The sequence below is a fragment of the Lithobates pipiens genome, unplaced genomic scaffold (assembly GCF_037356315.1).
Source record: "Lithobates pipiens isolate NorthernLeopardFrog02 unplaced genomic scaffold, aLitPip1_a1.2 Scaffold_10, whole genome shotgun sequence".
Classification (NCBI taxonomy): Eukaryota; Metazoa; Chordata; class Amphibia; order Anura; family Ranidae; genus Lithobates; species Lithobates pipiens.
Genome location: NW_027507686.1, coordinates 195305043 through 195317532, shown reverse-complemented (window position 1 = coordinate 195317532; position 12490 = coordinate 195305043). Strand labels below are relative to the sequence as shown.

At 42.4% G+C, this 12490-nt stretch overlaps 1 protein-coding gene across 4 annotated transcripts in view; it reads right to left on the bottom strand.

Moving 5' to 3' along the window:
- Positions 1-8567: 8567 nt before the first annotated feature.
- The window catches only part of TKFC (triokinase and FMN cyclase), a 43620-nt gene continuing 39697 nt past the window's right edge, over positions 8568-12490 (bottom strand). For all 4 annotated transcript variants that reach the window (XM_077460820.1, XM_077460823.1, XM_077460822.1 and 1 more), the window contains 4 exons: positions 11840-11943; positions 10278-10311; positions 10114-10203; positions 8568-10030 (listed from right to left, as the gene is read on the bottom strand). In XM_077460820.1, coding sequence (XP_077316946.1) covers positions 9872-10030; positions 10114-10203; positions 10278-10311; positions 11840-11943 — 387 coding nt within the window. In that variant the 3' untranslated portion in view covers positions 8568-9871. The remainder of the gene's footprint in view (positions 10031-10113; positions 10204-10277; positions 10312-11839; positions 11944-12490) is intronic.

The window sequence follows — 12490 nt, the reverse complement described above, 5'->3', positions numbered from 1 at the left end:
AGCCATGTGATCCCGACGCACGGCGACGTTCTCCCGAGGGCGGCCATATTGGATATGGGTACTGCGGGCAGCTGTTTTGTATTTCGTACCCCCTGCTCGATGGAGATCTTGCCATGACCTGTTCCCCTGCCACCGGCGTAACATGCGGGCTGGAAGGGGTTACATCAAGTTAGAAGTAGGGCCAGCAATTGCAGGAAGAAATCCTCCATTTCAGGGGAGCCCTGGTGTGCTGTATGATATGCACTGCATTGCTAATAACAGAGTACAGATCATGGGCAGGGGGACAGACAGTGGGTAGGGGGGGAGTGTCTTCTTATTCATTCACAAACTGAAGCATAGGAAACAGTTTCCTATGCTTCAGTTATGAATAAACACAGTGAGTGTGTTCATTTAGAAAAGAAAGGTGCCAGTAAATTACATATTTACCAGCCCCTTCCCCCGTTCTCCATTCTGAAAGGGGGGGGGGCCCAGGCAAAGAGGGGGAATCTATGCCGCACAGGAGTGATTAGGGTGTGCGCAGGCACGCCCCCTGCACATGCCTATACCTATACCCCATAGCACAATCGATGCATGCCCCATACACTCTCCTATACCCCATAGTGCACCCCATGCATGCCCCATATACTCTCCTATACCCCATAGCTAGGGTTGCCACCTTTCCAGGATTCACCCGGACAGTTCGGGTTTGGAGTCATGTGTCCAGGTTTCAGACTGTCTGCAACCCGGACACATTATTTAGACTGGTCTATGGCTTCCCAGCAGGTTTGCTGGCTGCAGTTGTCTAAGCTGAGAGTGTGTGTTACTCTCTTTCACACTCCCCAAAGCCAACACTAACAACCACCCCCCAAACACATACAGACGGGAGAGGAGAGAGGGCTCGATCTGCACCTCTTCCCCCCCCCCCCCCCACCCCTGCCCCTCTTTGCCTGCCCACACTCCAATCCCTGGCACTGTGCCTCAGAAAAGGAAAATTTGGGCCAGAAATTTGAAGTCCAGCAGTCTCAGATCTAACTGGATGAGAGGCGCTGACTGTCAAGATTTGAGTGAGCTCACCATCCATCCATCTGTGACTGAAGTCTCCCCCTTCACTCTCTTGCCTCTGAGTAAGTACACTAAGGAAAATCAGGGTTCTTAGAGCACCCCTTATATCAGAGTTCCCCTTTACACCAGAGGTTACAGTCTTTCCCCTTACATCAGAGTTCTCAGTGTCCCCCGTTAGATGAGGGTTCCCAGAGCATCCCTTATGTTAGAGTCCCCAGAGTTCTCCCTTACATCAGAGTCTGGAGAGTCCCCCCTTACAGTGAAAGGGAACTCTGCAAGTTCAGATGTAAAGGGAGAACTCTGTGGACTCTGATGTAAAGGGGAACTCTTGTTATTAACTTCATATAATTAGAAATGTTATTTAGTAGCAAAATATATATATATATATATATATAGTTTATACTATAAAAAAAAGATTGCTGTGCGCCGCGAAAGTGTTCGGGTGTGACTTGAAGAAAAGGTGGCAACCCTACCCATAGCAGTATTACATGCATGCCCCATACACTCTCCTTTACCCCATAGCGCACCCCATAGTGCACTCCATTCTTGCCCCATATACTCTCCTATAACCCATAGCGCACTCCATTCTTGCCCCATATACTCTCCTATAACCCATAGCGCACTCCATTCTTGCCCCATATACTCTCCTATAACCCATAGCGCACTCCATTCATGCCCCATATACTCTCCTATAACCCATAGCGCACTCCATTCATGCCCCATATACTCTCCTATAACCCATAGCACAATCCATGCATGCCCTATATACTCTCCTATACACCATAGCGACATTACATACATGCCCCATACACTCTCCTTTACCCTATAGTGCACCCCATGCATGCCCCATCTACTCTCCTATACCCCCAAAGCGCACCCCATATACTCTCCTATAGTGCACTCCATGCTTGCCCCATATACTCTCCTATACCACATAGCGCACTCCATGCTTGTCCCATATACTCTGCTTTACCCCATAGCGACATTACATGCATGCTCCATACACTCTCCTATACCCCATAGCGCACCCCATATACTCTTCTATACCTCATAGCACAATCGGTGCATGCCCCATATACTCTCCTTTACCCCATAGCACAGTCCATGCATGCCCCATATACTCTCCCATAGCACAGTCCATGCATGCCCCATATACTCTCCTTTACCCCATAGCACAGTCCATGCATGCCTCATATACTCTCCTTTACCCCATAGCACAGTCCATGCATGCCTCATATACTCTCCTTTACTCCATAGCACAGTCCATGCATGCCTCATATACTCTCCTTTACTCCATAGCACAGTCCTATAAGCTGACAATGTGTTGAGTTATCTAACTTCTTTGACCATGGGAGCTCGTCTAGTAAGACTGGAGTCACCTGCTATCCAAGAGCCTGATGTGTTAGTATTAAACCCCTTTTTACACTAAAGCCCCATACACACTATCAGATTTTTTCCTTCAGATTTACCAAAACCATATAATATGAGGTCAAAACTTAGGCGTTTCGATTTGTATGCAATCAGGCAAGCCCTTGCACTACATGGTTTTGGTAAATCTGAAGACCAAAATCAGCAGAAAATCTGATAGTGTGTATGGGGCTTGAGGCGTTTTTCAGGCACTTTTGGGCTAAAAATAGCGCTTGTAAAGCGCCTGAAAAACGGCTCCCCTGCAGTCTGAGTGCGAAAGCCCAAGTGCTTTCACACAGGCGATGCGCTGACAGGACGATAAAAAAAAACTGCAAGCAGCGTCTTTGGAGCGGTGTATACTCCACTCCTTTACCACTACTGCCCATGGAAATGAATGGGCAGCGGCGCTTTGCGGGTCTTTTTAACCATTTTTCGGATGCTAGTGGGGGCTAAAAGCGGGCCGCTAGCAGCCAAAAACCCCTGCAAAAACTGCAGTAAATGTTTACCGCCGACGCCCCAGTGTGAAAGCAGCCTTAGACTGTGTGCTTATTAGGACATGTCTCCAGTTGTTTATACCTTGAACCTGATGCCACTCAGTTTCAGCACTCAGTTTCAGCACTCAGTTTATGGGATTTACTTACCAGTTACATGCTTAAAGAGGAAGTAAACCCTGATGAGTTTACTTCCTCTTTCATTCCCTGCAAAGGTAAAGCATAATGGATTACTATGCATCGCACAGTAGTCCATTATGTGTCACTTACCTGACAGAGGAGCCAGCGTCCCCTGTAGTCCGGCGCATCCATCTTCTCGGTGGGTCTCGCCGCTCCGCCGCTGTCATTCGGCGAAGCCGTGATGATGTCACTCCTGCGCACGGGAGCTGCCACGCGCGGCATATCGCCGTTGGTGGGTGCCGCGCTCAGTGCGCCGCTGTCTACGGTGCATGCGCGGTAGACAGCGGTGCCTGTCTTTCGGCAAATATCTCCTAAACCGTGTAGGTTTAGGAGATATTTATTGGACCTACAGGTAAGCCTTAATCTAGGCTTACCTGTAGGTCAAAGTGTGTTGTAAGGGTTTACAACCACTTTAATTTCCCAACAGCCAGCATGGCATTTCTATTCATCCATAGATCTTAAGTTTTTGGGACTATGATTCAAACTACAGAAGTGAACTGTCCGGCTTTGGATATATGCAATCTGCTGTATATATTAAGCCCTACTGGATAACTTACAGAGGAAGTAAACTTCCAACTTTAAGTTATAGGTAGTGTAAATACAGTATCTCCTAAATATGTACAGTTTAGGGAGGAGTGAGAACGGAGCCATCATCGGTGTTCGGTGGCTCGATTCTCAGTGCAGAGACACCGGGGGACAACTGCAGCATTGGTCTGATGCTCCATCCACCTAGGTAAGTAGGATTAGCAAACAAAAAACATACTTCTCTTGTAAGTATTACCTTGGGAAGATGCAGACTAGAATTTTGCAATCACCGAGCAACAAAATGATATCCCCTGTGATGTATTTCAGTTATCTTGCAAACCTGGCGTGTTAGTGCGTCCTGAGGACAGGAGTTGAGAAGCACTGCTATAGAGCATTGTCAGTGTATCTGCTCATATGGACAGGCAGTTACACAGCTAGCTTGTCCATTTACTGCCCTAGCCTGTCTATATACTACCAAAGCCTGTCCATATACCTATAGCTCCCAACTGTCCCTGATTTGGAACAAAGTCCCTCTGTCCCTCATAGCTCCTCATTTTGGTCTGCTCTATATAGTTGTATATAAAATGTACTATCAAAAAGTGTTTCCCAGCGCTAAACCTTTCATCAAATTTCTAAATTGCTGCATTTGTAAATTACAAAAGCCAATATAAAGGAATAGCAGTGATAAAAAGCACTTGTGGGTTTAACCAGTCAATTTCTTTGTATAATTCTCCTTTGGGGGGCGTGGCAGGGGGTGTGTCCTATGCCTACTGTGAGGGGTTAGCTCGGCAGCGGGTGTGTGTGACCCCCTGGATGGGTTCACAACACAAAGTCAGGCACAGCAGACAGCGGTGTAGGTTCAAAAAACAAAAGATCCGGTTTATTTAGGCTACATGCAGTGATACATATAACAGCCAAACAAAATAAAACAAGAAAATAAATCCTGGTCAGCTTGACCTCTAACTACACACGTAGACTCCCTGTCTAACAACTGGGTACAGCCTTGTGCTGTACCAGTCCCTGCCTTTGTTGTAAAGGTTTTGCCACACAGGCGTTAAATCACCGCACAGTACAGGTGACACACTCCCCAGTCTATACAACACAAAACTGGTTCCAGGATGGAGCATCTCCCTATGCATGCTGGGGTTTTTTGTAGAGGCCTTAATGAGCCCACTTGCTTCAGCTGGGCTCATTAACTCTTCCCCTCTAATTGTAAAAGTCTGCATAAAGCCTGAATCTAGGACACACATATTTACCATCCTGGATACAACCAGGTGACTTCACCTGCCTGCTGCCACACTACATACTTTTTCTAATAGGTGTCCCTCATTCCCCTTTCAGAAAGTTGGGCGGTATGCATATACCTGCGGACCATGGCTGGCATGAGGAAGCGAGCTGGTGCCACCACTATTTGTCTTCAGACCGGGTCCAGAGGTGTAGGTGCGGGCCTGTGGACCACAGCTGAAGAAATAGGTGGAGAGGCGCTGCAAAAATTTCAGTCAGGGGTGGCAAAACCCATTCATTTCAATATCATCTGTTCACATCTGAGCGTTTTGTCACCTGAAGCAAAATGCCTGAAGCTCAAAAAAGTACACAAGCTTCTTTTTAGGCAGATAGCAGACGTTTTTCTGCTTTTTACATTGGTGAGCTTTTGACCTGTACAAAATCGCGGTAAAAAAGCTCAGGTGTGAATGCAGCCACAAAGGAGGAGCGTGATTGGCTGACTATAAGAGGAGGAAAGAGGTCGGATTTTTTTTTTTTTTGAAACACTAAACAATATCCTTATTTTTCTGTAAAAATCAATACTCATCCATTAGGAAATGGCCCTATTATCTATTTTTTATTCATTCCTCCATGAGCTCCAGCACCTCTCATTTTCCCCTTCACTTCTGTTTGTTTGGAACAAGCAGTGCACGTTACTTGCAGTTATGTACACGGCCTCATGTAAACTCAGGGCTGGTGCAAGAATTTTTGACACCCTAGTCAAAACCTCATTTTTGCTTGTTGGCCGTTTTCAGGGTTTTTTTTCTGGTGTTTTATGAGCATTTTATGAGCTGAAACCACTCAGGTGTGAATGCAGCCTGTAAGATTTTAACCACTTCAGCCCTGGAAGATTTTACCCCTTCCTGACCAGAGCACTTTTTACAATTTGGCACTGCGCTGCTTTAACTGGTAATTGCACGGTCATGCAATGCTGTACCCAAACAAAATATGCGTCCCTTTTTCCCCAACAAATAGAGCTTTTATTTGGTGGTATTTGATCACCTCTGCGGTTTTTATTTTTTGCGATATAAATGAAAAAAAAAAAAAAAAAAAAAAAGACTAAAAATTTGAAAAAAAAAAAAAAGATTTTCTACTTTTTGTTATAAAAAATACAATAAATTCAATTTTAGTCATACATTTAGGCCAAAATGCATTCAGCCACATCTTGGGTAAAAAAAAAAAAAAAAAAATCAATAAAAGTATATTTATTGGTTTGTGCAAAAGTTATAGCGTCAAACTAGGGTACATTTTCTGGAATTTAAGCACCTTTTAGGTTATAACTGCCTATCTCATTTCTTGAGATAGGCAGTTATAACTGAGGTGCTATAATGGCAAAACGCCCAAAATGACCCCATTTTGGAAAGTAGACACCCCAAGGAATTAGCTGAGAGGCATGTTGAGCACATTAAATATTTAATTTTTTTGTCACAAGTGATTGGAAAAAAAAAACAAAAAACAATTTACACAAAGCTGTCACTAAATGATATATTGCTCACACATGCCATGGTTATATGTGGAATTACACCCCAAAATACATTCTGCTGCTTTTAGTTTTAGTCAGTGCCTTTAGTTTCACTTTACTTTAAAGGCTGGTTTACACCAGATGCAGTCTGGTGCGTCTTCAATCTGAATTCTAGAAGGCACGTACAGTGTTGCATTGACCCTAGTTCACACCAGTGCAGTCCACAAAAGTAGAACCCGATGCATTTTTTCTATATGGAACATAGCTAAATGCATGCAAATGCAACAGAATGCACATTGTCCAGAGATTTTCAGGTGTCAAAAAATAAATAAAAAGAAATGCATCAAAAACATGTGCAAGTCCATATGCAAAAACACATCCATAACACAGAAATTGTGGTGTTAACCAGCCCATAGTGTTGCACCTTCTGTCACATATTTGAGTGTTTTCATTTTAGGATAAATAGGAATATTCAGAGCATTATAGCTGCCTTTTAAAGTTCAGATGAGTGTAGTCAATAATGACATGCACAGCACACCACACTGATGACTGTGGCATACCACAGATATTCAATTGTTAAGTATGTTTCACTGATTTGCAATGTAATATTTATTACCAACTCCAGTGGAAACACTCTGGCTTCTCCCCAGGCTCTCTACCTACCAGTGGCAGGCCGTGCATTAAGGGCGCACGGGCGCCATCCCTATCCATCCTCCTGGCCCCTTTCAGGACGCCAGGTGCATGGATTCCTATGGCGGGGGTCTCTCTTTTTTTTTTTTTTTTTTAAGAACCCGATTAGAGCCAGAGGCTCTAATAGGCTTTAAAAAGGGTGGGCTCTGGGTGCAGAGAGTGTGTCCTGACCCCATCCAATTGTGTGACCATAGCGAATTAATTTTACCTATTTTCACACTACAGTGCCTCCCCGCCAATCAGGAAGGCAGGTTGTGATACCTGTCATTCAGACAGTCGATCCTATTGGATGCCTAGTGCTTTGGCAGAAGGGGAGACACAGAGGGGAGGAAGCATGAGGAGCGGACACTGTAGTCGCTGCTTCTGTCCGCACTGTGGAGGAGAACTATATACCCTATTTTTAATGCTGACCTATATACCCTGATGTGTGAGGCTGAGCTATATACCCTGGTCTGTGATGCTGAGCTGTATACTCCTTTCCTACATGTAAAAATAATATTTTTTTCCAAAACATTATATTTTTTTTTTAGCAGAGACTGTAGGGAATAAAATGGCGATCGTTGCAACTTTTTACGTCACACTGTATTTACGCAGGAATTTTTCATTTTTTTCATGAATAAAAAAAAAAAACTGTGAAGTTAGCCCATTTTTTTTTGTATAATTTGAAAGATGATGTTACGCCGTGTAAATTTATAGCTAACATGTCACACTTTAAAATTGCACATACCCGTGGAATTGGTATTTAAAAATCTCCATAGGCGACACTTTAATTTTTTTTACAGGTTACCAGTTTAGAGTTACAGAGGAGGTCTTGGGCTAGAATGGTTACTCTTACGCACATGGCAATACCTCACACATGTGATTTGAACGCAGTTTACATATGTGGTCAGGACTTAAGTATGTGTTCGCATCTGTGTGCGAGCACACAGGGGCACTGAATTTTTTTTTTTAATTGTTTATTTTACTTTACTTACATTTTTACACGCTTTCATTTTTTTTGATCACTTTTATTCCTTTTACAAAGAATGCAAAACATCCCTTTTAATCGGAATGGTGCATGACAGGTCCTCTTTATGGAGACCCCCAGATCTCTCCTCCAGGCTGGAAAGACCGAGAGAAAAAAAAAAAAAAATAATAAAAAAAAAAAAAAAAAAAAAAAAAAAGGATTGATCCTTCTTTCCAGCCAAGTTCTTGGCTTTGTTTACTGTCGCCGGCCGGACGTGATGTCATATACACCACTCCGAAGGTCATAGAGATGACAGGGGACCATCTGGTCACTGGAAATCTCTATGTTCAACTTCCGTCAGTGGCGGATTCATTCAGCGGCTGAACTGCATGGTGCACAGAATCACTGGCTCTAAAAGATGATATCTGAAGGATGCTGGCATCCTTCACATAGCCCCATTTAAAAGCAAAGACGTCATATGACACCCTTGGCCTGGAAGTGGTTAATAAAATAATTACACTTTTTATATATATTTTCCCTCTATGAATAAATCACAACAGCATGACATTTCAACAGTATTATTTATTGGAATAATGTCAGGAATGTAGCAGAAAATATTATGTTGGCTGATGTTACAAGTGTCAACTGCACAGTTTGGTCTGAAGTATACATTTGGGTCTAATTAAAAAGTATGCATATTTAGAGAGCAATTTCCAGACAGTCATTAATATATATGTTGCCACCTCAACAAAATTATACCAATACATCTGGTGATTTACACTTGCATAGTGTAAGTTTGCAATGTTTGGATTTGTAATCCTTTTTGAAAGCAACAAAACAAATCAATTGTGTGTTACTTCGGATAAAATTTTAAAGAGGAACTGCAGTCTGCTCACATAATTTGTAATAAAAACATCTTTGCCATTCTGAATTTTCCCTCCAACCACTTTGCATATTGGCTACTGAAGTGATAGTGTGATAGATCTATAAAAATAATATAAAAAAGGACTTCTGCGCTATTTTTTAAATTATTATAGGATATATAATATTAATATATATTATTTTATATATACTGAAATTCTGTACTTGCTAAATATGCTGCAGAAATCTCCCTCCACCGAGTATGACTGCATCCATTTTAACTGTGGGCAGCTGAAGCTGCTGCCTGTTCACTTCCTGGATTTATAGAGGCACACCTGCAGCTCTCATTGGTCGTCTTATGACTAACCCCCCCCCCCCTTACTGGCAATCTCACGCTCTCATGTATGTATGTGATATATATAAAAAAAAAAGGAGAGAGGGAGAGAGAGGTGTATGATGTCATAAGCCGAGGCTTTTTACCAGACAAGAAATAGAAAGTGGGCTGTATAAGGTATTTTACGATCCAAGGTTAAAACTACAAGGGCAGAAGATTTAAATAGATGGAAAGTTGAAAAAACTACTGAAGTTCTACTTTAACTATGGGTGGAAATATTTGGTACTCCATTTCGTTTGCTTCTAAAAAAAAAAAAAAAAGACCAAATACATTTTCAAGCCAGAAGAAAGTCAAAAGGGAGAACTCACCCTTAAACCAACTTTGAAAACATGTACTTGCATTTGCACACATGATTTCTTCCATTCACTCCCAGATACCACAATATGCAATTGGTCAATGGTCTGGGAGAGGTCACCATAGCAAAAGGAAGTTATGTTACCAAAGTTATAAAACCAGGCGGACATTCTAACTCTTCCTACTCTAACATCAAGCAAAAATATTTGGCAAGAGTTGAAAAACTGCTAACTATGAAAAGATGAAAGGGAGAACTGGATAAATCAGCAGGAAAAGCAAAAGCCACATTAATGTTAATATGACAACAAAACCATATTCTAAGCATTTTCCTTTAACCCCTCCCATATAGCCTTCAAGATGGCAGCAGCAGCTTTGGCTCCAGGGTCTGGTCGGTTGAGAGTAGAAGATCCGATGTAACTGGCCCTGCCTGCTCCAGCCGTCATGTGTTTTGTGTCTTCCGCAGCATCAGAAGCTCTCTGTAAAGAATGTCATTAGGTGACCACAGTACATTACCAGAGATTGCTCTTCAACATACCGTATATCTGCTTATAAAGGTTACCTTCACTGCATTGCTGAGGGTCTCCATTACATCAGAGCCAGGGTCTTTTAGTGATTTGAGGACACCATTTGCAGCACACAGAGAGTCTAGCTACAATACAAACCATACTGCGTAAAATATTCGGGAGGCAAATGGCCAGAAATAAAAGCTGAAAAGGTACTTACCATCGTCCTATCTCCAACCTCTGCTCCTCCATATCTAAGTGGGCACAGAAAGAAAAACTAATAAGTATACTGCAGCTTAGAATAATAACCATACAAAGGCACCTGCTCCCCTATGAAATATGAAGCTGCCTTCCTTAAAGTGAAATACTATTATAACATTAAACCCAAAAAAGGAAACGGCTCTAACACAACCTCATTACCATATGTCAAAATCAACTATAAAAGTCCATAAATAAATGTGGTATATCCCACACCATGAAATGTGATTTTCTTAAATTCTGGTGAGTGATCTTCTAGTAAAGCACCAAAAGCCAACAACACTGTGAGAAGTGAACACTCACTGTCACTCCAGTGACCTCTAAAATGAATGAAGGTCAATAAGAACTTTGGGATATTTGATGACCCATCCAAATCCAACTCACCATCAGATCTTCCAATATTGTCCTTTATCTGTCATTCTCCCTGCAAAAGGAGAGGACCACAATAAAGTAAGCTGAAGAAAATTGATGGTATAGTATTCTATTGCACTAGATTTTGAGATAACAGAGTATTGCACTTATTTCTTTGGCCGCTAGCGGGGGTTAAAAGCGCTCTGCTAGCGGCCAAAAAGCACCGTTATAACAGCGGTAAAGCGCCGCTAAAAGGGCGCTGTACAGACAACGCCTGCACCAACCCAGTGTGAAAGGGCTCTTACAGTACATGCAACTATGCTCTGACTCTGCACAAATGTATACAGCTTTAATGGTCTAAATACCACCATTTCTCCCTCCCGGGATCGGCGTGCGTTCCACCACCAGGAAGTTCAGTTTGGACATGACGTCAGAAGTAAGCTGGAAGTGATGATGCCCCCGAGGCTTCCATCTAGTTTCACATAAACCGCATCTTCAGGAAAGCCACAGTGGTGGTGGCGGCATTTGGTGCTTTACTGGAAAATCACTCACTAGAATTTAGGAAGATCACATTTTATGGTGTGGCATATACCATGTTTTTTAGTTGATTTTAACGTATGGTACTAAGGTTGTATTAGCGCCATTTCCTTTTTAGGGTTTAATAATTTACTGCAGCTTAGAGTAGGTGACCTGTTGTAAGTACAAAAAAAAAAAAGAAGAAGTGGGGGGGGGGGGGGGGGGGTGGCAGGTTTGTATGCTAGGTGTCCTGGAAAAAATTGTGTACATATACCAGTCTTTGACATACAGGTCTGAAGTACAAGTGCAATGGCATTGCACATGGAACTGTCAGTGTTAACACAAACTCTAGGCCAGGTCAACGAGTGCAGCACCACTAGTATTCCACCCACTGACACATTTCACCCTCTCTCTGCGATTGACCGGGCAGAATTTTTGAGAGGAAGAATGACTCTCGGGAGTTGCCCTTGACCTGAATAATAACATTTATTTCAGATCTTGTGACCTATACAATGAATGTGAGAGCTGATGAAGTCCCTGGGAACTAACACCTACAGCTGCTGTGTATGACCGATTTTTAAAGCACACAAACCATGACTCTGACACACTTACAATTGTCTCTTCAGATATTTCCTCCCTGCAGTTTTTGCCTTTTACCTTTTCATGGCTTCAATCCCAGCATCCATTGCAGCTGCCCAGGCCTCTGCTCCCGAGTCATTCTCCAAAGGCCTAGTTGCAGCCATCAAAAACAGACTATACAGCTAAAGGAACAAATGACATTTTAGTTATTACACATCTACATGCATGATGAAATCTAGAATTTCACATCTCAAATATAGACAATTGTTACTAATCAGTTCAAAAATTATAAAACTACAATTTTTCTGCCATGGCCAAATAAAACTTGTGGGAATGAAATATAACATCAGCTATTTATCACATTTTCTCTTTTGATTTCTAATGTGTTAAAGAAGTGGTGAATGGAAACTAACTTGTTTCATCCACAATGTGGCAGATAGTTCCTGAACACTCAATCTTCTGGGGCAGAGAGAGGGTCCTTATTCTGGTGTAAGCTCACGTGTACAGAATTTCAGTTATTTTTTTTTACTGATAAGGTCTGTCGCTCTTCTGCCTCTTTAGGTACTCTATATGTAAAATTAGACTGCCAACCAAGCTTGGTGGGACAAGAGGCGGATAGACCACACTTGACATCTTCAGGAAAAGTTCAAATTTGCATGTAGATCTAGCTGCACTTATCTCTACATCTACTTAGCATTTTGACAAGGGGTGTCATAAGAACCAGACAAG